Source organism: Eremothecium gossypii, chromosome IV (assembly GCF_000091025.4).
Source record: "Eremothecium gossypii ATCC 10895 chromosome IV, complete sequence".
Lineage (NCBI taxonomy): Eukaryota > Fungi > Ascomycota > Saccharomycetes > Saccharomycetales > Saccharomycetaceae > Eremothecium > Eremothecium gossypii.
In genome coordinates, this window is record NC_005785.6 from 24,674 (window position 1) to 51,797 (window position 27,124).

A 27,124-nucleotide genomic window follows, 5' to 3' on the forward strand; every position below is an offset into this window, starting at 1 on the left:
TGTCAAAACTTTTGAAGAGTCTGCTACTCTGAGGCGCGGGTACCCACGGGCCCACAGGGAGAGCGTAGTAGGACCAGTCGGCCTGCGGCCGCCTGCGCGCGCTGGGAACGAGAGGCCCGCGGCCCTCCTGGGCAGGAGATGCAAGAATCTGTACCAGCCGCCTATTTTCCCCATTAATTAGTATGTATGGGTGGTAGCAAAATGTATGGGTGGTAGTCACAAGATCAATTATGTTGCCTCTCACGTGACAATAGTGAAGGTGGGAGGTTTACGATTGAAGCCTGTCTCAGCTGCAAGACTACTATGCTAGATAGTTTTGCGTCATCATGGTCAAGTATGCTTGGATATGGTTGGCATGTCTCATCCGCTTGGTTCAGCTGGGCGGTTCCACATACTCTTTTTTTCACCGGGGTACCTACATCATTATCACGTTAACGTGGTTGGCCGCATAACTGTTGCGCCTACCCGAGATTAAGGGTTCACAGTATTAGAGCTGTACCAAATGAATTGGGAAGACATCTTATGTGCCATATTTTGCTCTTTATTCTTTGCAGTAGTTGCAGCCTCGGAGCTGTTTTCACCCTTCTCCTTCAACAAATATGAGCTAGAGCATTACAAAAACGAGATCCGCTCTCTCTTCTATCATGGATACGACCAATACCTACAGCATGGATATCCATTTGATGAGGTCAGGCCCATATCATGCGTCCCCAACAAGCGAAACTTTCAAGATCCCTACGACATCAGTACGAATGATGTCCTAGGCAACTTCACGACCACGCTTATTGACTCATTGACTACCATTGCAGTCATGGGAGACGTAGACAAATTCCTGGAGGGAGTAGAGCTGGTGAACAAGGTAATACCTGCAGATTTTTCACTAAATGTCACGGTGCAGGTGTTTGAGACGACGATCAGGCTTGTTGCCGGCCTCATGTCAGCGCATTTATATGCTGTGGACCCCACCAAGAAAGTTTACCTCGGCTCGCAATATGATGGCCACCTGCTCGCCAAGGCAAAGAAGCTAGCGGACCGACTACTTCCGGCCTATTTAACAGAAACTGGTCTACCCGTTCCACGCGTTAACCTAGCTAACGGGCTGGAAGGAGTTCCGGAAGAGCTACTGCAAGAAAACAATGCTGCTGCAAGCGCCTCACCGATGCTTGAGTTCACAATGCTTTCGTATCTGACGTTTGATGAAAAGTATCGGCTGATCGCTCGGTATGCCTTTAACAAGACCTGGTCGCTTCGGAGTGACCTCAACCTTCTCCCAATGTCTTTTAATCCGCATACGGAAGATGTCTATCATCCTATGACTGGTGTTGGGGCTTCAATTGACTCCTTCTACGAATATGCCATAAAAGGCTCCATTCTTTTTGACGACTCTGATCTCCATAGTGTATGGGAAACGGCATATTATGCTTTATCCGTCTATTCGAAATCTGATTGGTTCTTTCAGAACGTCCATACTGCAACCGGTGATATTGTAACGCCCTGGATCGATTCCCTGAGCATGTTTTTCCCTATGCTGCAGGTTTTACATGGTGACATTGCGGATGCCGAACTAAAGAACCTTATGTCTTTGAAACTCTGGAACACTTACGGCGGAATTCCTGAACGCTGGCTATTCACTACTCTCTACAAGAAACAGCAAGTTACCGTAAATGATACCGTGCAGCTCGAGTGGTATCCTTTACGGCCAGAGTTTGTAGAATCAACCTATTCCCTTTACAGGGCCACTAAAGACGCATTTTATCTGAATATCGGACGAAGCATCCTCCAGGCTCTATCAACGCGCTTTAAAACGAAATGTGGGTTTGCGGGCATACAAAACGTCATAACGGGAGAGCCACATGATAGGATGGAATCGTTCGTTTTGGGCGAGACCTTAAAATATCTCTATCTCCTCTTTGACGTATCCAATGAATTGCATACACAAAAACGCACTAACCAAATATTTAGCACTGAGGCGCATCCACTGTGGTTGACTGCCTCGATGAAGGCTCGCTACGAAAAGAACAAGTACTGTGAAAACGACGTGTATATACAGAACTTGCGTCGCCTACAGGAGCTTGACCAGCTGAAAAGCCGTGCCAATTCATCCACTGCAGAGGAAGCCATGATACCAGCTCCAGATTTCAAAACAGAAGACTCCGAGGAGTCTTTGAAGGACCGCGTTGCAGCGCCAATACTAGAGGCCTCACACGTAGAATACGACCACGTTCGTGGAACATGCAGACCTCTCCGCCGCAACAAATCCGCCTTCTATGACTCGCACCTGCTGAACCATTTCCACCGCCTCTTTGAGATCGACTACCGTTACAATGTCACGCTGCTGCGTCCGCACTGGATGCGAAGCCAGCACGCGATAGAGCTGGAGAGCGGGTTTTATCGCCGCTGGAGCACGGCTGCCGCACAGTCGCAGCTGGCCACGAATACGGTCTCGCTAGAGCTCATTTTGGATGGCGCAAACCGCCCGCTCTTTCCCCCGCAGTCGACCCGTGACTGTTTCTACCGCTACTTTCCAGCCTTGCGATGCTCCCGCCTCCGGGTCGAGCGCATCACCCCCAACGCCACATCATCCTACGGGCTGCAAGTCGCGCCGGCAGCTTTCTGCGGCCTGTCCTACGAAAGCATCGCCGGGCCCGCCTGCGACCGTAGCCTTCCCGAATTTCTGCTGCTTACCGCCGTGGACGGCCAGGCCATCGCACAAGAGGAAGTGGTTCTCGTGGACTACGAAGATCTTTTCGGGCCTCACGCCCTGCATCTGAAACACGTACTCGGCTACAATGCGCAGCACCAACTCCTGCTCAACTGCGTTCCTGTCGTGAACGTCTACGTTCAGTGGAGCGGCCACGCCGCCAAGGCGCACTTTGGCAGCTGCCGAACTGCTGCCTTACATAATCCAGCCCAAGATTTTCAATGCAGCCCTTTACATAACCGGATAGATTGATTAAGGGGCAGTCGTCGAGAATTCTTTGTACGTCCGCAGCAAACACATCCAGAAATACACCGCTCTAGTTGGTCCGAACCTCACATAAAGAGCTAGAAAAACACCATACGACTTGCCGCCAGTCAAGCAGTACGTTGTTTAGTCGGTGAGAGCCGTCCAAAGGGTTGAGTATTTCTTTTTTACGACGCCCTACTTGTTTCTTTTCTCTAGCCTGATCCAGCTGCACCAGGATCTGTTCACGCCCAGGGCAAGTTCGTTTCTTTTTGAATATTGATCAGAAGAAATATTAGTTTTCGCAGCTATTGACATATTTTTAAGCTCGTGGTTACACTTAGCGTACCACCAGACCTTGCCTCATCGCACGACCACCACAGCCCGTCCGTCAAAGGGCAGGATCACTATAGACCACGGACGTTGGGGACATATTGTACTATACTGCACTAGGCCGAGCCGATTAGTGCTTTGCTTTGTAATAGTCAGCGGCGCACAGTCCAAGGAGCGTTCACAGGATGATGAACTTCTTTTCCAAAAATCAGCCGTCGGCGCACGAGCAGCAGGACCGTCCACGGTCGACGGCAAACGGCTTCTTTCCAAGCTTCACTCACACGGCCACCCCGACGACGGCGCTCAGCGAGAACTCCTATGCTATCGGCACTACGGGCCTCAACGCGGGCAAACAGGAAAACGTGTTGACTCACATGAAAGAAATTAACCGTCAGGACTCGTACCAGAACGACCACAGTCAGCCGCCTCAGCAGATATTCCCACAGACGTCTTCCCACCAGTCACACACACTCAAGGACCATCTGACTGTGACCAAGCCCCCCCCGGCCGTCCCCCCCATGGCGCCCGAAAACGCCGACAAGAGTGCATCGGACTCAAATATGCCGCGGGGCAAGCTAAAGGTGACGATAGTGAAGGCAAAGGACTTGCTCACGAGCTCCGACCAGACACAGCCGTACGTCGTGTGTACTTACGAGAGCTCGGAATTCATCTCCGATGGTCCAGAGTCTATTGACCATACGCAAAGAACGCATAATGCCCGTTGGGGGAATAGGATGGCGGCTAATGAGAAGAACGTGCGGCCGCTATACACAAGGCAATCCTCCTCGCAGCTGGACAAGCTTGCGGCGCACCACAACTATAATACCACTTCCTCTAACCCCGTGTGGCATCACGAAACGACCTTTGACGTCATCGGTGCACGTTCAGAGTTGGAGATTTCTGTTTATGATGCCGCCCATGGTGATGTGTTCTTGGGCCAGGTTCGCCTCCGGCCCAATACACACACCAAACACGACGTTCATAACCAGTGGTCGAAACTAAACGGTCGAACCGTTGGAGAGTCGGTATCCGGTGAGATACTTGTCCGGTGGGAGTACTGGCATACCGAAAAGCGGCACTACGGTCCGCAAGACTTCGAGGTGTTGCGACTTTTGGGTAAGGGAACATTCGGTCAGGTCTACCAGGTACGTAAGAAGGACACAAAGAGGATATATGCGATGAAGGTATTGTCTAAAAAGGTGATTGTCAAGAAAAACGAGATTGCACATACTATTGGTGAGCGCAACATCCTCGTTCGTACTGCTTCAAAGTCGTGTCCCTTCATTGTTGGTTTGAAATTTTCTTTTCAAACGCCCACAGACTTATACTTGGTGACTGACTTCCTGAGCGGTGGTGAGCTTTTCTGGCACCTTCAGAAAGAAGGTCGGTTCACGGAGGAGCGGGCAAAGTTCTACATTGCCGAGTTGGTGCTTGCGTTGGAATACCTTCACGATAATGATATCGTGTACCGCGACCTCAAGCCAGAAAACATCCTTTTAGACGCCAACGGCAATATCGCACTATGTGACTTCGGCCTCTCAAAAGCGGACCTAAAGGATCGCACCAATACGTTCTGCGGTACCACCGAGTATCTAGCGCCCGAGCTGCTGCTCGATGAGACCGGCTACACGAAAATGGTTGACTTCTGGTCGCTGGGCGTCTTGATATTCGAGATGTGCTGTGGCTGGTCGCCTTTTTTTGCAGAGGACAACCAGAAGATGTACCAGAAGATTGCGTTTGGCAAGGTCAAATTCCCCAGGGACGTGCTATCGCCGGAAGGTCGCTCCTTTGTCAAGGGCCTTTTGAACCGCAATCCCAAGCACCGCCTCGGTGCGGTCAACGACGGCGCAGAGGTCCGCGCCCACCCCTTTCTCAGCGACATCGATTGGGAAGCGTTGCGCAACAAGCAGATCCCGCCGCCCTTCAAGCCGCATCTAACCTCTGAGACGGATACCTCCAACTTCGACCCAGAGTTCACCCAGACGTCCACCTCTTTCATGAACAAACAGCCAATTGCAGCCACACCGCTCTCGCCAGCCATGCAGGCCAAGTTTGCCGGCTTTACATTTGTCGATGAGTCCGCTATCGAGGAGCACAACGCAAACTACAACTCCCGCAAGTTTCTGCAAAATTCCTACTTTATGGAACCCGGCTCTTTCATTCCTGGCGACCCCACAATGCCGCCTGCAGAGGACGTCATCGAGGATGGCGACGACGACAGCATGGACCTTGCCAGCAAGGGCAACACCGACCACCTGCAGCCAGACTACAATGACCACCATATGGACGACGATTTTGTAAGCGGCCGCTTTGAGATTTGACACCGCGCTGACTGCTCTTTAATGCCTATTCCGACGGGGCTATAATTAATTAGACATCTATAATAATTACATCATCAGCCTTTTGCCGCTGTTCTTTGCCGCACTTGTGCTGGACAATTGTACTTTGCCTATCCGGTCATGCATGCTCTACCTGTTGCGCTGCAGAACTTCATGGCACCGTCACGTGCTGATGCCGTGCGTCCATCACCGCCAAACTTTGCCGCTCACTTTCGCGGTGCACAGCAATCAAGAGCGACATGCCGAAGGGACGGGTATGACGCTATACCCCACTTCGCCTGGTCGCCCTGGTATCCAAAGGCTCACGCAGGTCCCCATACACCTTCCAGCTTCGGGTTACGTGGGCAGCTAAGCCTACACCCTTGCACCTCAGTTTGAAGATCTGAGCTTGGGGGTACCGATAATAGGCCAGTTCTGAATAGATTTGCACGAATAAACAGGATATGCAGCTGTGCGCCCACGAACACAGACACAGGTGACACGAGAGCACGGCAGCGCACCATACGTGGAGAGGCAGCTAGATCTGGCTCGGTAGGTACAGACCAGGTTGGACACTAAAGATGGCTGAGGAGATACAGATGATGGGCGGGATGGAGGTCGGCAAGAAGCTGCCGGCGGCCCAGAAAGGTTGCGTGCCCCGTGGGAACGGTTCCCGCGCGGCATATAACGACTTTGTGCGCAAGCTCTTTGCTATTCTGGAGTCCGGGGAGTACACAGACATCATATCATGGACGAAGGAAGGTAATAGCTTCGTGGTTGTAGACACTAACGAATTTACGACGAACATACTACCGAAGCATTTTAAGCACTCAAACTTCTCGAGCTTTGTGCGGCAGCTCAACAAGTACGATTTTCACAAAGTGAAGCGAACTCCCGAGGAGCGACAGAGCTCTGTGTATGGGGAACACAGCTGGGAGTTCCAGCACCCGCGCTTCCGACGTAACGATGAGGCTGCACTGGACCGGATCAAACGCAAAACTGTGACGCAGAAAAAAGTTTCGCTGACAGACGACATGCTCGCAGGGCACCAGCGGGTGGGCAACGGAGCGGTCGCGTTTCCAGCGATGGACCTCGGGGCGACCACGAATCTTTTGCTAAACAACACTATCAACAAGACCAAGTTCAGTCAGCTAAAAAAACGCGTAGATAGTATCGAACTGCATAACCAGCAGCTGCGCGCAGAGAACAATAGTTTGAAAATCGAATTCCAAAAGATGAGTTCCAGATATAACTCCATGGTGGAGAACCTCGTGTCTCTTAAAAACTACAATAATTCCCTCGTTGAGAACTTCAATCTGCTGGTATCCACGCTGGCGCAACAGGGCCTGAAGGTTCCCCATCCATTAAACCTCGGCAACTATGCATCTTCACAGGTTGCCAAAAATTCATCTGCTTCCGACGTTCAACCGCATGTATCGCCGTTGGGTACTGTAGCACCTACGAGCATACCCTTGGCGCAGGCTACCCCGTCGAAAGAAGAGGCCAATCCTCCTACAAGCCTGCGCCCAGGCTTCCATGTTCTGCTGGTAGAAGATGATTCGGTTTGTATCCAACTATGTTCCAAATTCTTGAGAAAATATGGCTGTTCGGTGGAAGTCGTAACGGACGGCCTATCTGCTATTGAAACAGTAGAGAAATTCCAGTACGACCTCGTACTGATGGATATCGTGATGCCCAATCTAGATGGTGCAACTGCCACCTCTGTGATCAGAAGTTTCGACAACCAAACTCCGATTATTGCAATGACAGGTAACATCGAAGACCAAGATTTAGTGACGTATTTACAACACGGGATGAATGATATCCTCGCGAAACCTTTTACGAAGGACGACCTCCATTCCATGCTTGTTCGGTACCTGAAGGATAGAATCCCACTAACGGAGCAGGCCTCGGTTGTAGGTACGGCTCAATCTGGAGCCCAACCTCCCCTGTTGAAAGAAGAACAAGGTGGCATCCAAGATCAGGTATTACTTCAAGGAGAGCCGTTGTTGAAGAAACCCAGGGTGTGAGATAGAAGTTGCCTGAAAACAAAGTGGGAGATTCCCGTCTGGACTCGTATAAGAAAGAAAGCGCGGTCATGCATAAGAGAGTTATTGAAACCTCGTTTATTGATTTATATCAATGTATTGTAATTCGAACAGACTGTAATAAGAGTATAAATTATATCTTTTTCTTGATTGTTTAAAACCCGGTCATGTGTCTGTCGTTATTATTGCCGTTCTTCCACCGCGGTAACCACCTTGCTGTCAAATCGCACAGAAGCTCGTCTTGCTGCGAAGCCCGGCTGCGAGGGGATCTCAATGTCAAACTCTTTTCCGTTCTCCAGAAGATCCTGTAACGTGGGTTTGGACGCTCTCAACGAGGATTTCCGCCTATGGCCCCGATATGACTGTGGTTCCGGACCAGCAGTGGTGGACGAATGCCCGGCCTTGTCAATGTTCTTTTTGGAAATTTCCCGCTTACATCGGTCACACAAGCACAGGAAACCCCAATTTACCCGAAGCTCCCTTCTTCGTAGGTCGACGTCGTGCAAAGGGTTTACGTAGGATACCGTAAGCTCCTCGTCGGACTTTATCTCTTTTCGTGCGTAAACATTGATGTGGTGTCCCTCCAACTCGTAGTAGATATTGGGTTCGCAGCTATGATTGAGATGACTCAACAACATATATATTTGGCCGTTTACCTGGTTTAGGTTGAACTTCCCGACGTAGCGAAGGAACTTTTCAAAGTCGAGGTCGTACTCATCTTTGGCCAGCGGGAATGCGTCGCAGAAAAGACCGTAGCCCTCCTCCCACATACATACGGACTGTGCGTTAGCTGTCAAGTCGACCCCTAGGTCGAAGGCCGCCCCACTGTTCATCGTGTCGGCAGCGTGTAGGCGTACGCGCTGGCTCACCTCGGCCAAAGATTCAAAGTTTCCCTGCAATCTGCGGTCGCTGTGTAGATAGTACCGCGCAAACATCACGCCGACCGAGTATGCGCTGTGCCATGTATTCTCCTTGCAGAATTGCTCGAACTTCAGCCATTTCTGCGCGCTGCAGCGCTTGTTCCGCGACATCGGATGCTTCAAGAAGTCGTGTGTCGTGTCCAAGTTCCTGCAGCCCTTGGTACACCAGATGGTCGTGCAGTTGTCGCAGTCTAGGTTGTTCATCACATAGTAATACCGGTTCTGGCTGAGCGATGTGCCGCAGCTGCCACAAGCCTTCGACAGATGCACCAATGTGGACTTCTCTAGCGGCGGGATGAAGCTCAGTGCGTCCTCTGCAAAGACCAGCTCGCCCTTCGCAAGCGGCCGCCGCGCAACCAGCCCCTTCCCCTTCTCGCTCCAGGTCACCTGCACCTTGGCCAGGTGAGGCTCGCGGAGCGCAGGGCTCTCTTTGGACGTGACAAGCTCGTGGTATGTAAACTGCGTTATCCCCGTGATGCTCATGCAGTGCTTCTCAAGCGTGCGGCATATGTGTGCCACAGATAAACTCCATCCTGGATGTATGGCTTTCAAACGTGCTCGCCACTCTTCCCACCCCGCGCGCTCTAGTTCCGGCTCTTGTCTCCAAAGCTGTGCAACAGCATCGTAAACCTCGCTTTCCGTGGGAATGACGCTGCCCACCGGCGCCGCATCACTAAAATGGCAATCGTTTAACGGTATGGTTTCCAGTTTCAGACTAGACTGACCCATATCTAGTGTAGTATAAATGCTACTCCGCCTCAATGCTGCAACAAATAAAATCTATGTTCCTTGTGTGTTTCTTTGAGTTGGGACGTCGGGGAGGCTACAATGATGGCATACAAGTACCCAGTGGGGGCAGCACGTCGCCAACTGCAGGCAAACATCCGTACTTGCAAAGCGATAGTCAATATACTCGTGCGTAAGGCATCCTATACTACCGGTCGTCAGTTTGCGGTAGCTCGTCGGCCTCCCAAGTGGTATGGGCTCGGGATCTTTGGGGCATCGTTCGGCCTCGGCTGGCTGATCACGCAGCACCTCTCTTACGCGGACCTGATGGCCTGGTTGTTCTACGATCAGCTGCCAGCGGACGACGAGAAGGTGCGCAACTACCAGGCGGGTTTGCTGCAGCGCGCGCACGAGTTGCCGGCCACGAAGGACCTGTTCGAGAGCGGGTTCCGGCAGGTGTTCCCGGAGCGGGGACAGAGAAACGTTCTGATAAACCAGACCTTGCGGCGCCCGGGTGCGCTGTCAATCGAGCCTCTCTTCTTCTACAACCCCAAGACGAAGACCACCGTCGGGATCTACCACCTGGGCATGCGCCTGACCGGGTACCCCTTCCTGGTCCACGGCGGCATCCTGGCCACGGTGCTGAGCGACCTGATGCGGGAGGCAGTCACATTCGTGACCGGCACCGATTACGAGGTAACCGAGCACATCAAGATCTCGTACTGCTTCCCGACCCTGGCGAACCAGTTCGTTGTGGTCCGCACCACCCGCGTCGAGGACCACGGCAACAACGTCCGTCTGGAGGCCGAGATCATCAACCAGAGCGGCACGCGGACACTCGTGCGTGCGAAAGGGAGCTTCACTACAGGCTAGATACACTTATATATCAACTATCTCCCCGGGCGCGCGCTGCGCCCACCTCAACTGTCCGTCGCCGCAGGCCACCGCGTCCAAGCACTGGTCGTGCGGCTCTAGCGGGACGTGCAACATCAGCTGCTGGCTGAGCGCCAGCCCAACCAGCAGCGGTCTCCTGCCGTGCAGCTGCTGCGTACGGCTTACATAGTTGTCGTAGTAACCTGCCCCGCGTCCGAGGCGCGCGCCGGTATCGGCGCAGAACCCTAGACCGGGCATCAGCACCACATCCACGTCGGGCAACGCCGGCGGTGGTGCCTCCGCTGGCGGCTCGCGCAGCCCGTACTTCCCCTGCGGGCGCAACGCGCGCACAGCCGCCATAGATTGCATGTGGTAGAACGTCAAATGCCGCCGCATGTGGCTGCCCGCGCCAGCGATCCCGGATGCGCTGCTGTCGGTGCACCGCGGCAGATAAACATCCTTCCCCAATTGAAAAAGCCGCTCCAGTATCGCCTCTGTCGGTGCCTCACCAGAGTCCATGTTCAAGTAGCATGCGAACGAGCGGTGCTGCTGCAGCACCGGCTCCAGCGCCAAGAGGACCTGCTGGCCCTGCTCAAGCAGAGCTGGTTTTGGTACGGCGTCAAGAGCCTGCTTCAATTGTGTTCTGAGGGTGCGCTTGGACATCGCTGTGACACGGGCGCTGCTTTGCGTTCTGACTCATCCGGGGCGGGTAGAGAGGTCCGTTTTTCTGATACGACCACCGGTAGCCGAAGTTCCCGAGCGCAGCCTCACCGGCGATCGAGCTAATCGTAAGCCTGGCGCAGGTGCTCGGTGCAGCATCATTTCTTTTTAAATACTATTTATATAGTGGGTCTGTTCAAGAGACCAGTTCAGGTGTTCTGTGCGACAGGACACTGGAGCCACTAGCCATCATGTCTACTGCCGAGCTGGATGCATCCAAGTTGAAGGTTATCCGCAAGGAAGAGCCTACCGTGTTTGAGCAAAATGCGGACTTCACATTCGGTCGCCTGTTCATCGACCACATGTTGGTGGTCGAGTGGAAGCGCGAGAGCGGGTGGCAGGCGCCGGAGATCCGTCCTTATGGGAACCTGTCGCTGGACCCTTCTGCGTGCGTGTTCCACTATGGCTTCGAGCTGTTTGAGGGGATGAAGGCCTATAGGACGGAGGACGGGCGCGTGACGCTGTTCAGGCCAGAGATGAACGCGGCGCGCATGAACCGGTCCGCAGCGCGCATCGGGCTGCCCCAGTTCGACGCCGAACAGCTGGTGGAACTGATTGGCAAGCTGGTGGAGCTGGACCGGCAGTTTGTTCCGCAGCGCCCAGGCTACTCGCTGTACATCCGTCCCGTGATGATCGGGACGTCCGCCAGTCTTGGCGTGACTGCCCCGGACTCCGCCCTTCTTTACGTGATTGCATGTCCTGTGGGACCATACTACAAGAGCGGTTTCTCCGCTGTACGCCTGTTGGCGACCGACAACGTCACGCGCGCCTGGCCAGGAGGATTTGGCGACAAGAAGCTCGGCGGCAACTACGCGCCTTGTATTCCGTCACAGGAAGAGGCTGCGCGGCTCGGATATCACCAGAACCTCTGGCTGTTTGGGCCGGAGAAGTATATCACCGAGGTGGGCACCATGAATGCGTTCTTTGTGTTCAAGGACTCTACTACTGGAAAGAAGGAGCTCGTCACCGCGCCACTGGATGGCACAATCCTTGAGGGTGTGACGCGGGACAGTGTATTGACGCTTGCACGCGAGAGACTAAGCCCGGAAGAATGGGATGTATCGGAAAGGTACTATACAATCTCAGAGGTCGCAGAGCGCGCAGCCAAAGGTGAAGTGGTCGAGGCGTTCGGCTGTGGAACTGCCGTTGTCGTATCGCCAATAAAGGAAATAGGCTGGAACGACCAAGCTATCAAAATCCCGCTTTTGCCAGGGGAGGAGACTGGTGAGTTTACAAAACAGGTAGCGCATTGGATATCCGAGATCCAGTACGGTAAGGTTGAGTACAACAACTGGTCGCGGACAATTGCAGACCTAAAATAATGTCTGCCACTAGAATAAATATCGCCTTCTTTCAGCGGAGTTTATTGGTACATATGGTCAAGCTGTAGCCTTAAAGGTTTTTGTGCACTGGATATTGCACGTTCTCCGTAGGGCTATAGTCTAGTTGGTTTCAGCCTAGTTCGTACAGTGTAGTTTGACCCTATACAGGCATTATCAGTACAGAATTCTACGACCGTTGCACACGACTTTCCTGCTTCGATAAAAGGTAGATAAATAACAATGCTATCAAGTATTTGATTATACTCCGCTCTGAGTTCCGCACCGACAACGCTTGGAACTCCTCGGCAGAACTGCGCCAGGCCAAATTATAATCAAGTGTTGTGCCATCTGGCCCAACTCAAAGTGATACACGCAGATAATCGGAGCTAGGTTGTCAGGCGCCGACCTGCCATACATCTAAACCATCTCTTCTGGCCTGGTCGCGCTTTACCACAGCAGTGGTAACGGGGTTCTGCATGCGACGAGACGCACTGGCTTACTTGGAATCTGGAAGTGGATATTCAGATGTGGAGTATTGCATTGCAACTGGACTATCCATTTGTATTTCCAATGCTATCATCAACAAGTTCAGCGCTAGTGGTTTAGTGGTAAAATCCAAGTTTCCCATACTTGGGCCCCGGGTTCGATTCCCGGCTGGCGCATCTTTTTTGCTAAATATTTTATTTACTTTTACGTTTTTACTCGACTTCTAAGTTTGGTTTTAAGTCAGGTTCGTTCTGCATTTATCTCTAATAGGCCAATGAGGTTTACTCTGAGGGCACATGTATCCACTGTGACAGATCTTAAACCGGTTAGCCACCGCCAGACCCCCCACCTTCTCTCCGCAGATTCCAAAGGATGCCTTTATCTGTGGAACCTAATTAGTAGGCGGCCTATCGCCTCGATAGACTTAAAGACCCATATCATCGCCATTGAAGTGGTAGGGCAAGGCCTCTATGCAGCTCTTGCTAGAGACAATAAACTTCGCTTTATCAGTCTGCAGGAGGAATCGAGATTGACGAGAATAAATGACAAGGTTTCCAGAGAACTGCAATCGCTGGAGATTGTCTATGAAATACCAGTAAACTGCTTGAACTTTGCTAACTTCGCGCTGCAGGACCTTGGTTTACGTAATTACAGGCTTTGGTGCTGCAATACGATGGATGCAGAGTCAATTGATGTCTACGAATTTCAATTAGGAGATAGGCAGTCATTTAAAAGAACCTTTAATGCCATTAACCTCTTCGACTCTGTAGCTGGATTGGCGGAAGCGAAGCAAAAGTTTAGGTTTGACAAAATGGGAATCGTGATGCGTTTCATTGTTGCCGGCGATACGGTATTCTGCGGTTATGAAAGTGGTGTGGTGGTTGGCCTTCGTATACGTGACAAAAGTCTACAGATCTGCTATGCTTCCTTTGCTCACTACCCGGAACCAGTACTGTCGTTAGCGCATGACCGAACTGAGAGAAGAGTGTTCAGCTCGTCTACCACAGATCAGGTTTGCGTCCATAACATTCCTACCCCTGATCTTCCAGTGGTCACCAGTGTCTCTGGTATTCAGGTTGTAGCAAACGCTGGAACAAGAGAAGAGGTAATCAATGCACCACTTAAGAAAATAGGCCATCTGGCAGTATTGAATGACATTCTGCTATTAACCAGCTGGCACGGTTACGTATTAGGTCTACAAGATCAAAAGGAACTTTTCAGATACCGTAAAGAGCGGAACCTGCTGTGCGTGGATGACTCCACAGATGGACAGGCAGAAACCAAGAAGGAGAAGCCATGGATTAACCCAGGGCCAATCGCAGGCATAGCCCATAGTACAGACTCGCAATTAGTTCTTGAAAAACTTCCGATTGGGGGACACCGCCGTCTGAAGAACTTTTTGGAACACAAATGGTACATTACAGGTTATAATGATGGGACTATCACAGTCTCTCAAATATAGTCTATTTATTACAAAAAGATAAAGAAACCATTAATATGCTACCTAACCCTTAATGATCTTATGTAAAACACCTTTCTTCTTTGTGATGTGCTTGTTCAGTAATTTCTCCTTCTCGACAATGTCTCTTATGATGCAAGCCATCGCTACGTCCACGTTAAAGTCTGACATGCTGTCTAAAGCAACAAAAGCACATTTCCATTCCACTGCAAGCCGTTTTCCGTGCTCCACAAGTAAAGGGGAATGAAGGGGATCTAATATATGCGTGCAAATTATCAGCATTGGAGGGGGCGAGTTGGGTGAGTCAGGATTTAAATCAATCTGATCCAAAGAAGCACTCAACTCCCGTGTTCCTTTATCTTTTCCGGTTGCCTGTGGGTCTGGCTTCCATGCCTGCTTTAGTGAATACATCAGCGAATATATATCGCCTTCTTTAATTTGCGCCGCCCTTCGCTGGTAATTTCGAAATTCGGTCCATGCGTCAAGAAAGCAGGCCCTAATGCTACTCAGTAGGGAAAACCCACCATCTTGTGCACTCGTGCGCTTGTATTCTACTGCCTGGCCCTGAGCTGGCGCCTGTCCAACCCCTCCGCTGACTCGATTCAAGGAATCGTAGCTAGGCGGTTCGGCATAATTCAATTCCGGAAGCGCGCTGTAGACAAAGATGTATCCATCGACCTTACCGTTAAGCTCCGAAGCCCCAGATGCCACTAGCAACGATTGTGTGGAAACCGGCTTCCTCGGGTGGTCTGCTAGGCCCCGCAGAATAGACTTGTCGAGATTGCTGAAGAGCGACACTTCGAGGAAAGGAATTACCATGTCTGGGTCATAGGCAGGCGTATCTATAATATCGATGGAAATGCTGGAGTATCTGGGCGGTGTATAATTGGACGGTAGACACCTGTCTACTGCTCCCCTACGTCTTGTGCGCTCCTGAAGGCGAGCGGTTCGGCGCGAGCAGGAGTCCGGGCCATGCCCCACGTCCTCATTCTTGTACTGGTAGTATTGGTTATCTGATTTCAGTAGGGTACGCTGATCCGCAAGGCGCTGCCCCACCGCCAGGGCGTGCTTCACCATTTGGTAGTTCTGTATGAAGCTCTGGTACACGGGCGGCGACAGCAGCACGTGGTCTGTGATACTGGGAGTCCGAAATACGGGCTCAGGTACCGCGTGTTCGTCGGAGTAGTAGTATCGCTCATGTGCCTTCTCGTCTAGGATCGCACGTGCCAGCGGGTCCGTCGGGTTGAATGTGAAGAGCCAATTGTTCTGCTTGCGTGTGGGGTAATGAGCTTCACGTACGATGTCCACCGTCAGCCTCGAGATGAACGAGGTCTTGCCTGTGCATGAGCCACCTAGGACCGCCAGCCTGATCGGCTTTTCGGAGGCTACCGACATGCAGATGTCAATATAGCGGCTCCCCTTGCAGGTTGGATTTAACGCTTTGTAACTAGACACAAAGCAGGCGGGCACGCCTCGAGGTTGGCGATGTAGTAGGAGAACAGAGGTATTTTTTCATGTACTAATTTTAATGTCGATAAAGAAGCACGTTCGGAACTCATGACTGGCGCCCGTCATGATGGCTCACAGGAGACTTCCTACTTCCTGCAAAGAGTAACACAAGTAACCCACCACATATCGGCCGGAGATTGCTGAGCTACAAAGCGATTTAGAAAAAAGAGGTATTTGACGCCTGCGGCTGTTTAGGACGCTCTTATTAAGGTGGGATGCAGTGTACTATCTGCCACAGGCCATCGACAGTGTGGTACTGCGCCCACTGCGTCAACACGTCGCCCAAGCTCATTTTGCGATATAAACTAGAGCTGACGCAGATATGCGAAGAAGTAACCGAGATGCGAGACATTGTGACATCGACATTGGAAAATGCAATCAGCGAAAAGGAGGGCCTGCTGGGGAAACATATGGAGCGACTGCAGCACCTGCGACTGAAGCGGTACAATGCCCGGCTTAGCCACCGTGCAAGGGAGCTGGAACAGCACCTGGACTCGAAGCTGAGCCGGCGCGACGGCCTGCGGCGCGCATTGAAGCAGCTCTCGCCAGACGTTGCCGTCGTGCCGGCGGAAGACCCGGACGAGTACCGTGAGCTGCGGCACAAGTTGACGCTGCTGCAGAATGTAGTATCCATGAAGAGCACCCAAAAGTTTGAGGAATTGTGCCAGTGGTTCGTGTTCACCTGCAGCACGACGGAGGACGACCACTTTCCATACAGTATTCGCTTCATCCCTGTGTGCAACATCCGCAACTGGCGCTTGCTGAGCACGGCGCAGGAATCGCTGCAGCACATGTGCGAATTTGTTATATACGCAAGCCGAGCGCTGCTCGTGGACATCCCGTTCGGCAGCCACTCCGAGAAGCTGACCACTGATCACATCGCTGCGGTGTCTCACTTTACGGTCAACCTACTTACCATTCTGATCAAGCGCAAGCGTCTGCAGGAGCGCCCTGACGTTCCAGATCTCCTTGGGCGCTACGATATCGATGGCCTACTCTATTTGCTGTGTTCCGGCGGGGATGTGGAGAGCATTACCGGCACATGCCCGCCAACCTACAAAGTAGTACATGAATTTGTACGAACTGCCCTGGAAGATGGTGATCAATCAGAAGAGAGAGGCCACTGGATGGTCCTGGAGTAGGCGCCCGAGCCCCCAGACCCGTACTATATAGTGGTAGTCTCGGCGCTGCTTGTATCTGTACATGTATTCTGTGTAGGCGATCAGGGTAACGGGCAATACGCGTTACCCGGGCAGAAGTTTTTCGCCAACTAGCGAAGTAAATGTATTCGCGAGCAGGTTGAAACCAGTCACCCCTTATGAGTTCAAAGGATCAGAAAAAACTGCTTGCATAGACGACTTATTGTCTCGCAGTAGTGGGCTGAACTAGACAAAAGGCACAGATACCCTTCTAGCACGTTCCGTAATGATTTCGGACAATGAGTTGTTTGCGCTGAACAAGCAGGCTGCGACTGCAGGGCTTAAGGCCAAACCAAGAATCAGTTACAACACTGTGGCGGGTGTTAATGGGCCTCTTGTTATTTTGGAGCGTGTAAAGTACCCGCAGTACAATGAAATCGTCAACCTAACCCTACCAGATGGGTCTATTCGGCAGGGACAAGTGTTGGAGGTGAGAGGGGACCGTGCAATCGTGCAGGTGTTCGAGGGCACGTCGGGTATCGACGTGAAGAAAACGACAGTGGAGTTCACAGGCCAGAGCTTGAAGATTCCGGTGTCTGATGACACGCTGGGGCGGATCTTCGATGGATCTGGTAGGCCGATCGACAACGGCCCCAAGGTGTTTGCTGAGGACTACGTTGATATCAATGGGTCGGCCATCAACCCGTATGCGCGTATCTACCCCGAAGAAATGATTTCGACGGGTATTTCGGCCATTGATACGATGAACTCCATTGCTAGAGGGCAGAAGATCCCTATCTTTTCTGCGTCTGGTCTGCCTCACAACGAAATCGCGGCCCAGATCTGTAGACAGGCCGGTCTGGTGCGTCCAACGAAGGATGTGCACGATGGTCACGAGGATAACTTCAGTATCGTTTTTGCTGCGATGGGTGTCAATTTAGAAACCGCCAGGTTCTTCAAGCAGGATTTTGAAGAAAACGGTTCCTTGGAGCGGACCTCACTGTTTTTAAACTTGGCTAACGACCCAACGATTGAAAGAATTATTACGCCCAGACTCGCCCTAACTACGGCAGAGTATTTGGCTTACCAGACAGAGAGACATGTGCTGACCATCTTGACCGACATGTCCTCCTATGCTGACGCGCTAAGAGAGGTTTCGGCTGCGAGAGAGGAGGTTCCTGGTAGACGTGGTTACCCAGGTTACATGTACACCGATTTATCCACTATCTACGAAAGAGCCGGAAGAGTTGAGGGTAGAAATGGGTCTATCACTCAAATTCCCATTCTAACCATGCCGAACGACGATATCACTCACCCAATTCCTGATTTGACAGGTTATATTACGGAAGGACAGATATTTGTCGATCGCCAGCTGTCAAACAAGGGTATATACCCACCTATTAACGTTTTGCCGTCTTTGTCACGGTTGATGAAGTCTGCTATCGGTGAGGGTATGACCAGGAAAGACCATGGCGATGTTTCGAACCAGCTTTATGCGAAGTACGCCATCGGGAGAGATGCTGCTGCTATGAAGGCCGTTGTGGGTGAGGAAGCATTATCCATGGAAGATAGACTATCTCTGGAATTCTTGGAGAATTTTGAGAAAACATTTATCAGTCAAGGCGCTTATGAAAATAGGACTATCTTTGAATCTTTAGACCATGCATGGTCACTGCTACGTATCTACCCTAAGGAAATGCTGAACAGAATTTCGCCTAAGATCTTGGATGAGTTCTACAATAGGGCAAGAGATAGCGATGCCGACGACGCCGACGACGATGAGGAAGACGATGACTCCGATGAATCGCATCAGGAGGCGGAGCGGAGTCTCATCTGATAATTTGTACTGCTAGACGCGTGTCTATGTCCCTGATGACATAGTAGAGAGCCGTAGCACATTTTGTAGCACCTCCTTCGTTAAGCTCACCCATCCATTCCCTCAAAAATGTATATATATATTACAGATATGCATACATATATGTATATATATATAATTAAATATATTGCACAAGCGCAGTACAATTTACTACTGGGGGCTGTCCTGCCTGAACTACTGTTCGTAGCAGTTGTTATTGAAAATGATATCTTTAAATGGTTATTTTGTGGATAACACACAAATGCCTTAATTATGGTATGATTTAAGTTATTCTCTTCCGGTATGGAAATCAACAAGTTTTGCAAACTAGACATCTTGCATATAATCGCCTCATCACAAATGTTATCTTGATCGATGACACAACAGTGGCATTTCAAGTTAGCGATAGAGGCCCAGATTCGACGAAATTAATTATTGGCGTATCGCACATGGACATAAAGTATATTATAATCACTTCCGTGACCGAATGCCGTACAAATTGTTCAAAACATTGCTGCCAAAGCCATAAATAGGCGCCTGCGGGGCACCATGCTGCAATACACTATTGGATGTCATTAGCTTCATCATATCCTGCTTGAGCTTTGTCGCGGGTATAGCCTTGTCATCACCACTTTTGGTATCTTGCTTTTTATGCCCCAATCCTTCCAATATAGAACTGCCTGCTAAGGAAGGTCCCATTCTGCAAGGATTCGAATTCATGCCAGGGGGTAGTAAGAGAGCTGGTGTGGTATCCTTTAAAGACGTAAATGTCCTAGCCCGTGGAGACGTGGAAGACGACATCCTACCGTAGGTAGAAGCTTGTAACGTCGGACTGTGATGCTGCAACGCGGAGTCTGTCATTGCTGGCGAGCGCGGGGAGCCCATGGGCGACCTAGTCTCCGGGCTCATGCGTACGTTTTCTAGTTCGAGCTCAAGACGTTTAGCATTGTTGAACGCCTTCAGCAAGTTGGGTAACTCCTGGGAAATCGACGTTTGCTCAAGGTTCGATAACAACTCCGAACGCTCATTGTCGGTACGATTAGCCACTACCGGAGGGGCTAGAGTTCCTGAGCTACCCAACTGGCTCTTTTCGATGCATTGATCCGCAACGATGGTATCTTCAGACGCGTCAAATACTACTGATGTTGCATCGGCATCACCGGTATGCGTGTCTTTGTGCACGGCCTCATCTACCAACTGGCCTATGCGCTCAGCATTCCGCTGCTCCTCGCGGTCGAACTGTTCCCGCTCAATAGCGGTAATATCCGCCTGTAGAAGTCGGTTTTCACGCAGAAGCCAGGTCATGTTGAGCGACTGGTACATGCTTTCGACATCCAAGAACACCCCCAGACAGTCCTCGAACAGCGACTGGTCGCCCGAGTTCTCGGCATCCTGGAGTTGCTGAAGGAGAACACGTATGAAAGAATTATAGGAGCTGATGGTTTCTGAGAGCGCGTGGTACTGCTCCTGCGCCGCGTGGCCGCTTATTGATGACTGTATGCATTCTAGCTCGTGGTCCACAAGGAGAAGCTTGGCCTTCATGAAAAACGAGGCAACACTGCGCTTAAGCTCCCGCAACAAGTTACCGCAGAGAAACCACATTTCGAGTAGGAGGCACACTGAGTCCCGCATGTAGTACTCGTGCGCCTGGCCGTGTGAGAACTCCTGTATCGCATGGATGGTCGCATGCGAGTCGACTGTAAGCTGCTCTAGGGCCTTCGAGATTTTGTCGCACTTGGCGACTGTCTTGAGCGCAATGTCGCGGTAGAAGTCTTCCGTTGGCCGAGTCAGCTCCTTGGCCTCTCCTGCCCCCGCTGGGCCGAACCGCACCTGCACCGACTTATCGAGCGCTTGTAAATCCCATGTCTTCCGCAACAAAACCTTCAACTTTATCAAGTCTGTGTACATGGAGAGCGTGGCCTCGCATTGTCGCAACGCTGCCTCCTCACGCGCCTCCTCCCCGCGCGCCCGTGACTCGACACGTTGTGCCTCAAGAAGCTCCCCGAGCTTCGCCGCGTCCAAGCTGCTCTTATCTGCAAAGTGAGACAGTATGGGGTCTGTGTATTCCATCGCTGATGGTAGCTATGCCTGTTGCTGGCTCCTTGTATCCTGTTGGACCTTTTGGTGTCCCTGCTCACCTGTCCCTGCGTGCCGATCTAGATCCTGCGCCTAATTGTAAACAGACAAAGGCCTCGAGAACGCTCGAGCCTCGAGCACCGTTTTGCGCCTCTTGATTTGTCCGGGGAACTTCCGTGGTGCATGGACTTCGTATCGCGGACCGTGCAATGAGTCACGTGACAGAGCCCATGACGTCAGCCGCGTGAAACGTCAGCACAACTCCCGACAGAGATCCCTGCGACACTTTATCCACGAAAGACCCCTGACTGTTACTCCTTAGAGCAGCGCCACCGTCACATTACTATCATGCACGCCGTACCTGAGGCGTCTTAGCTGTGTGCTGTGTCGCGTTAAAATAAAATTCGTCCCACTTCCATTACCGGACTGGCCCGTCCATACTGGCCGCAGATCGCGACGAAAAGAATCATGGTGTTCTTGATTAGCCTAGAGCTATGAATATTCCAACACCTAGTGCATGGCGAGAGTGGTAACGAGAAACAAGGCGGCAACGTTTTGGACAGCAAACAAACGGGTCGGGGCACCAACGATGGTTTCGCGTTTCCTCCCGGATTGAATCGGTGCGTTGCGTACTCACCGCGGGGGCTAACCAGCAAGAAAAGCATGCGCCGATCCCACGTGATCACAGGGCGTTGGCGCCCCGATGACGTCTGTGGTCTTAGCCGAATGGTGATCACGTGTTGATTTTCATACCTTTTGCACCTTAACACCTCATAACGCACCGGTCAAATCGGCACCTGCCCCCCTTCCCTCTCTAGTGATCACCGCGCAGCGCTGGACTGTTTGCTGCCCGTTGCGGCGAAAGGGGCAGAACAGAACACAGGGGAACATTCTGGCGGTAAAGGCAGTGCGTATATATATATACGCGCGGTACGCGGAGGGGTGGCACCACGCAGGGAAGGCCATAGCCAATTATGACGGAAGAAGTAAGGAAACAGGCGCAACAGCTGACTCTCGACACGCAGCGTAGCGAGGAGCACTCTGGAAATGTGGTGGTGGTCTCCAACCGGCTACCGGTGACGATTAAGAAAAATGACAGCGGCGAGTACGAGTACTCCATGTCCTCTGGAGGGCTCGTGACAGCTCTGCAGGGGCTGAAGAAGTCGACGAAGTTCCAGTGGTACGGGTGGCCCGGGCTAGAGATTCCCGAGGGCGACAGGGAGCAGGTGCAGCGGGACCTGCTGGAGAAGTTCAATGCGATTCCGATCTTCCTGAGCGACGAGCTGGCGGATCTCCATTACAACGGCTTCAGCAACTCGATTCTGTGGCCGCTGTTCCACTACCACCCCGGCGAGATCAACTTCGACGAGAACGCGTGGTTGGCGTACAACGAGGCGAACCGGGCCTTTGCGGAGGCCATCCAGAAGAACCTCCGGGATGACGACATCGTGTGGGTGCACGACTACCACCTGATGCTGCTTCCGGAGCTGCTGCGCAACTACATTGCGACGGCGAATCTACAGAATGTAAAGCTGGGATGGTTCCTGCACACTCCGTTCCCATCATCCGAGATATATCGTATATTGCCTGTGCGTCAGGAGATCCTGCGCGGGGTCCTAAGCTGCGATCTGTTAGGGTTCCACACTTACGACTACGCGCGCCACTTTCTGTCGTCCGTGCACCGGATCTTAAACGTCAACACGTTACCCAACGGCGTAAAGTTCCAGGGCCGCTTTGTCAACGTCGCAGCATTCCCCATCGGGATTGACGTGAATAACTTCACGGAGGGTCTGCAGAAGGAATCCGTCGTACAACGGGTCAAACAGCTGAAAGAGACATTCAAAGACTGTAAAATCATTGTGGGGGTGGACCGGCTGGACTATGTCAAGGGTGTACCACACAAACTACACGCCATAGAGGTGTTCCTGAATGAGCACCCAGAGTGGATCGGTAAGGTGGTCCTTGTCCAGGTAGCAGTTCCTAGTCGGGGCCATGTGGAGGAGTACCAGTATCTGCGTAACGTCGTCAACGAACTGGTCGGTCGCATTAACGGGCAGTTTGGCACCGTGGAATTTGTCCCAATCCACTTTATGCACAAATCTGTGCCATTTGAAGAGCTAATTTCACTGTACTCCATAAGTGACGTCTGTCTGGTCTCGTCGACCAGAGACGGCATGAACCTTGTTTCTTACGAGTACATCGCGTGCCAGGCTGAGAACAAGGGTTCGCTGATCCTCTCTGAATTCACGGGTGCTGCTCAATCACTAAACGGTGCCTTTATCGTTAATCCGTGGAACACCGATGAGCTTGCCGAGGCTATTCACGAGTCACTTACCTTACCGATCGAGAAGCGCGAGGCGAATTGGGAGAAGCTTTACAAGTATATATCCAAGTACACCAGCAGCTACTGGGGCGAGACTTTCGTGCACGAGTTGTACAAGCTCAGCTCTCAGAAGTAGGCTCATGCAAATATAAATTATATATATATATATATCACTTTAGTCATCAGTGTGGTACTGGTGTTGCTTAAATCGAACGCAACCGATAGAGATCGCAATTGCAATCATTTAACGTACTGCTGGTGACTTAATACGCATTGCAATGTTATCTCTACGTTTACTACCATCTGTGTGCTATGGTAACTGTCCATTTATACTGAATCCCCGCAAAGCCCCGTCGTTGCCATCCGAGTTGCACCTTCGCCATTTTCTCCTTATGATTCTCAGTTTCAGCCGTCAAGCGGACACACAGTAACTGGCCAATCAACGTTAGAACTGCGAGCGGTATCGTTGACGATCTACAAACGATCTATATTTGTCAGTCCGACAACTGTACTTAGCTGTTGTCACGAGTACAGGGTTTACCTCGTGTTGTTACTCGTCGAACAACAGCGCATAGAACACATATATCGATCACAATGGGCCAGCTACTCTCACACCCCCTGACGGAAAAAACTATAGTATACAACGACTACTTATTGGAAGCCAACGGGAAGCATGCCAACCTACCGGATGGCTCTATGAAGCCATATGCAAAGGAACGCCATCATCGTCACTTGCATTTGCGGCGACAGTTTACAGAGAACAAAAGCCAGGAAGTCGTTCTGACAGACACGTCGAGTGAAATCACAAAGGAGCATGCGAGTTGCACGCAATTTTTTAATTGTGTTGGTTCCATGCAGGGCTATCGCATGACACAGGAGGACGCGCACCTCGTCTCTAATTGTGACACGCAGCTCGTGGCTTCCTTTCGCAATCCTATGAATAACAATGCGGTCGAAAAACTACGGATCTCTGTGTTCGGAGTGTTTGATGGGCATGGTGGCGATGAATGCTCCCAGTTCTTGGCAGATTCGGAGAAGGGTCTTCTCAAGTGGATCAAATACAGTTTTGAGAACCATGAATACTGCAGCATTTCCGACAGTGCTAGCACAGCATCCAGCAGGAGGGCCTTCTGCACAGTTGAGGGACTAATTAGTCAAATATTTCGGGATGCATTTGCTCTACAAGATAAAGATCTTCATTGCCATTTTGCGAATTCCCCCTGCGGGTCGACTGCTGTTGTCGCGGCAATCATCAATAGCGAGACATTATACGTCGTAAACTGTGGGGATTCGCGCTGTATCCTTGCATCTATGAATAGCTGCATCAAGACCATGTCATTCGACCACAAGCCCCAACATATTGGCGAGCTCATCCGGATAAACGACGATGGTGGGACTGTATCATTAGGCCGCGTAGGCGGCGTCTTAGCCCTTAGCAGAGCATTTGGTGACTTTCAGTTTAAGCGCAGCGTGGCGTATAAAGACTCTCAGCTCACCAACTCCATTAGGAGGTATATTCCGGCTGCAGAGGCGCAAGTTACCGTAGAGCCGGATGTCCTCACGCACTCGTTGGATTACGCGAAGGACGAGTTTTTGGTACTAGCATGCGATGGAATATGGGACATCTATAGTAATAAAGCCCTGACGCAATTCATCAAATACCACCTCACGTTAGGACTCAGGCTAGACGACATTGTCACGAAGTTGTTGGATCATGGGCTAGCAGGAGCCGATTCAAATACCGGAGTTGGTTTTGACAACATGACAATCATAATCATTGTACTAAATAAGCCCGGTGAAACGTTAAGTCAATGGTATGCTAAAATGAAAATGCGGATGGAACAGGAAAAGGGATTAGTTTGACATTTCGCTTGTCTGTACATAGACTTTGTAAGCCTGGGTGTACCGTACTACATGAACTAGCAGCATATATACTATGAGCTATGCATTTAAGTGTATTAGTCGGTACGCTTCCCCTTCCGTCTTTTCAGGTAGGTAGAAGGTAATACTATGTCGATCTCGCCGTGTTCTTGTCGTAGCCAAAGGATGCTCGAGATATGAAATGCCATTATCGTGAAATACGTTTATCTCGCGTTCGTTCTAGACCTATAAATAAACATACCATCTACAGGAAACAAGCGACAATCACTTCCGGTTGGGCTTCGATGAGCGAAGAAGTCGCACGGACGCGTTCCACTACTCCAACAGATGTGCCTGGGCCCCGTGCCCGGGAATTTACACTCGACTTACCTCGCATCCCCTCTATTGAATTCCCGCTAAAGGTATCCCAGTCACAGGAGAGCATTGAAAAGGTTATAAACATGTGTGGAGGGTTACCAAAGGTCCGGCGAGCGCTAGCCGCACACAGTGACTCTAGCCACGACCTCGAACTACGCCTGAACGATGGCTCTGAGGAGGACGGTAGACCGCAGTTTTTCAACGAGCACCCCATCATAGGCAAGAGGGTGCAGCAACGCGATGAAGCCATTGTCCTCAAAATAAGTATGCCTCGGGGAACCATGGAACGCAATGACGGAGACGTACGCAAAGCACTTGCGTCTCTCCCCGCGTCTAAGGTGAAGGCGGTGCCGGTGGCGATCCTTCACAATACTGTAAGATTTCGCGAGATGTCCGATTTTCAAGTCAGACTGGATAACAATCCATCGGCCAAAGAGTTCAACGACAGCTTCGGGACGTTAAATTGGGAAAAGTTCAAGAAGTTCGTCGAAACGATCCCAGATTACGACGACAAGCCCTTTGAAAACATCGGCAAGGTTGTGTTTGATAGGGCCTCTGTGTGTCCCAGCTCGGATTTCCAGCTACCACCAATTCCCCGTTTCTCGATGGTAGGGCTACCGTTCATATACAAATACAGGAGCAATCCTTATGCCACGAAGACCGCTTCTGGAGAATCCAAGGTTGTGGGCACATATATCAAAAACTATCAACAGTTCGTGCATGATTTTTCCCCCAGCGTCTCGGTTCCGTTGACACCCCATCCGGAGTTGGTCAAGCAATATGAACTCGCAAAGAAGACGAAGGTCTACCCAGGAAGTAAGTCAGACTCCAAGTTTTATGAAAAACTGGAACAATGCCTGCCAATCTTGACAGAACTCTTCAATAGGCGTCATGTGTGGATTAAGCGGCATATCGATGGTATCATACCACAGGACCTACACGTTGTCTTGAAGATTGCCCTGTCTCTAGTTTCCTACCGGTTCACAAAAGGTCCGTGGCGGAATACTTACATTAAACTTGGCGTCGATCCACGCTCGTCAAACGAGTATGCGAAATACCAGACGGAATATTTTAAAATTGAGCGCAGGCTTCTGCGCAATACAGCTGTCCGGAAGAATGTGCCTGACCCACCTGAGAGATTTTACCGGACTAATACTCCGAATGACATAGACAGCAGATTTAGGTTTGATGGGAAGCAGATTCCATGGTATCTTATGCTCCAGATAGACCTACTAACTGATGAACCAAATATTAAGGAGGTTTTCCAAAATGCAGTTTACTTGGATACGCCCAAAGAGCTCACCGGTTGGTTCAGCGAGTTGGACTTAACGAAGATCCGCAAAATTGTCAAGTACGAGCTAGGCTGTATGGTACAAGGCAATTATGAGTTCAACGAGCACAAACTGAAGTATTTCAAAGTTATGCTCTACGTCAAAGAAACCCTTTCAAGTAAGGACGGAGATGGTGATGTGCACATGACCGACGAAAAGGAGGACGCTGAAGACGAGGACGAAGATAATGGCGTCGAAACGGGCGAACTAGATGAGACTGTGCTACAAGCGGATGAGGAGGATGAAGACGAAATTCCCATGCACAGGGCGCTCACTCAGCCGGAGGGAAGTGAGGACTCTGACGAATTCAGTATAAAGACCGCAAGTTTCAAGGAAATCGTAGAAAGGATCGCCAGAAGCGACCCAGAAACAGCGGATTACCTGGCAAAGGACCTCGATGGCTTCGTGCTGGAGACGCAGATATGAGCATGCGTCTTTCCACTGATATGGCTCTTTCCCGCTGAACATCTATAATCATTATAAACGTAAGCAAATTTTTTTTAG

General features: G+C 51.1%; 15 protein-coding genes and 1 non-coding gene across 16 annotated transcripts; 12 read left to right on the forward strand and 4 right to left on the reverse strand.

The window, feature by feature from the left end:
- Positions 1 to 502: 502 nt before the first annotated feature.
- MNL1 (alpha-1,2-mannosidase MNL1) lies at positions 503 to 2,953 on the forward strand (the record flags this gene model as incomplete). Its single annotated transcript, NM_209059.2, has 1 exon — positions 503 to 2,953. The coding sequence occupies one exon, from the start codon at positions 503 to 505 to the stop codon at positions 2,951 to 2,953; it is 2,451 nt and encodes an 816-aa protein (NP_983706.2).
- A 509-nt stretch (positions 2,954 to 3,462) lies between these two features.
- SCH9 (serine/threonine protein kinase SCH9) lies at positions 3,463 to 5,598 on the forward strand (the record flags this gene model as incomplete). Its single annotated transcript, NM_209060.1, has 1 exon — positions 3,463 to 5,598. One exon carries the CDS (start codon positions 3,463 to 3,465, stop codon positions 5,596 to 5,598), a length of 2,136 nt encoding a protein of 711 aa, NP_983707.1.
- Positions 5,599 to 6,176: 578 nt separating this feature from the next.
- Positions 6,177 to 7,625, forward strand: SKN7 (kinase-regulated stress-responsive transcription factor SKN7; the record flags this gene model as incomplete). The annotated part of the gene is made up of 1 exon (NM_209061.1): positions 6,177 to 7,625. The coding sequence occupies one exon, from the start codon at positions 6,177 to 6,179 to the stop codon at positions 7,623 to 7,625; it is 1,449 nt and encodes a 482-aa protein (NP_983708.1).
- Positions 7,626 to 7,825: 200 nt separating this feature from the next.
- Positions 7,826 to 9,292, reverse strand: SET5 (S-adenosylmethionine-dependent methyltransferase; the record flags this gene model as incomplete). The annotated part of the gene is made up of 1 exon (NM_209062.2): positions 7,826 to 9,292. The coding sequence occupies one exon, from the start codon at positions 9,290 to 9,292 to the stop codon at positions 7,826 to 7,828; it is 1,467 nt and encodes a 488-aa protein (NP_983709.2).
- Positions 9,293 to 9,391: 99 nt separating this feature from the next.
- FMP10 (Fmp10p) lies at positions 9,392 to 10,162 on the forward strand (the record flags this gene model as incomplete). The annotated part of the gene is made up of 1 exon (NM_209063.1): positions 9,392 to 10,162. The coding sequence occupies one exon, from the start codon at positions 9,392 to 9,394 to the stop codon at positions 10,160 to 10,162; it is 771 nt and encodes a 256-aa protein (NP_983710.1).
- Positions 10,163 to 10,168: 6 nt separating this feature from the next.
- On the reverse strand, positions 10,169 to 10,825 carry FAU1 (5-formyltetrahydrofolate cyclo-ligase; the record flags this gene model as incomplete). Its single annotated transcript, NM_209064.1, has 1 exon — positions 10,169 to 10,825. The coding sequence occupies one exon, from the start codon at positions 10,823 to 10,825 to the stop codon at positions 10,169 to 10,171; it is 657 nt and encodes a 218-aa protein (NP_983711.1).
- A 248-nt stretch (positions 10,826 to 11,073) lies between these two features.
- On the forward strand, positions 11,074 to 12,204 carry BAT1 (branched-chain-amino-acid transaminase BAT1; the record flags this gene model as incomplete). Its single annotated transcript, NM_209065.1, has 1 exon — positions 11,074 to 12,204. One exon carries the CDS (start codon positions 11,074 to 11,076, stop codon positions 12,202 to 12,204), a length of 1,131 nt encoding a protein of 376 aa, NP_983712.1.
- A 591-nt stretch (positions 12,205 to 12,795) lies between these two features.
- On the forward strand, positions 12,796 to 12,866 carry AGOS_t0060. Its single transcript has one exon. It is a non-coding gene; the product is annotated as a tRNA-Gly (tRNA).
- Positions 12,867 to 12,964: 98 nt separating this feature from the next.
- On the forward strand, positions 12,965 to 14,152 carry ASA1 (Asa1p; the record flags this gene model as incomplete). Its single annotated transcript, NM_209066.1, has 1 exon — positions 12,965 to 14,152. One exon carries the CDS (start codon positions 12,965 to 12,967, stop codon positions 14,150 to 14,152), a length of 1,188 nt encoding a protein of 395 aa, NP_983713.1.
- A 42-nt stretch (positions 14,153 to 14,194) lies between these two features.
- Positions 14,195 to 15,544, reverse strand: AGOS_ADL382C (uncharacterized protein; the record flags this gene model as incomplete). Its single annotated transcript, NM_209067.1, has 1 exon — positions 14,195 to 15,544. The coding sequence occupies one exon, from the start codon at positions 15,542 to 15,544 to the stop codon at positions 14,195 to 14,197; it is 1,350 nt and encodes a 449-aa protein (NP_983714.1).
- A 329-nt stretch (positions 15,545 to 15,873) lies between these two features.
- Positions 15,874 to 16,800, forward strand: ATG14 (Atg14p; the record flags this gene model as incomplete). Its single annotated transcript, NM_209068.1, has 1 exon — positions 15,874 to 16,800. One exon carries the CDS (start codon positions 15,874 to 15,876, stop codon positions 16,798 to 16,800), a length of 927 nt encoding a protein of 308 aa, NP_983715.1.
- Positions 16,801 to 17,083: 283 nt separating this feature from the next.
- Positions 17,084 to 18,634, forward strand: VMA2 (H(+)-transporting V1 sector ATPase subunit B; the record flags this gene model as incomplete). The annotated part of the gene is made up of 1 exon (NM_209069.1): positions 17,084 to 18,634. The coding sequence occupies one exon, from the start codon at positions 17,084 to 17,086 to the stop codon at positions 18,632 to 18,634; it is 1,551 nt and encodes a 516-aa protein (NP_983716.1).
- A 489-nt stretch (positions 18,635 to 19,123) lies between these two features.
- MDM36 (Mdm36p) lies at positions 19,124 to 20,722 on the reverse strand (the record flags this gene model as incomplete). Its single annotated transcript, NM_209070.1, has 1 exon — positions 19,124 to 20,722. The coding sequence occupies one exon, from the start codon at positions 20,720 to 20,722 to the stop codon at positions 19,124 to 19,126; it is 1,599 nt and encodes a 532-aa protein (NP_983717.1).
- A 980-nt stretch (positions 20,723 to 21,702) lies between these two features.
- TPS1 (alpha,alpha-trehalose-phosphate synthase (UDP-forming) TPS1) lies at positions 21,703 to 23,187 on the forward strand (the record flags this gene model as incomplete). Its single annotated transcript, NM_209071.1, has 1 exon — positions 21,703 to 23,187. One exon carries the CDS (start codon positions 21,703 to 21,705, stop codon positions 23,185 to 23,187), a length of 1,485 nt encoding a protein of 494 aa, NP_983718.1.
- Positions 23,188 to 23,645: 458 nt separating this feature from the next.
- PTC4 (type 2C protein phosphatase PTC4) lies at positions 23,646 to 24,914 on the forward strand (the record flags this gene model as incomplete). Its single annotated transcript, NM_209072.2, has 1 exon — positions 23,646 to 24,914. One exon carries the CDS (start codon positions 23,646 to 23,648, stop codon positions 24,912 to 24,914), a length of 1,269 nt encoding a protein of 422 aa, NP_983719.2.
- Positions 24,915 to 25,108: 194 nt separating this feature from the next.
- Positions 25,109 to 27,046, forward strand: TFC1 (transcription factor TFIIIC subunit TFC1; the record flags this gene model as incomplete). Its single annotated transcript, NM_209073.2, has 1 exon — positions 25,109 to 27,046. One exon carries the CDS (start codon positions 25,109 to 25,111, stop codon positions 27,044 to 27,046), a length of 1,938 nt encoding a protein of 645 aa, NP_983720.2.
- Positions 27,047 to 27,124: the final 78 nt, after the last annotated feature.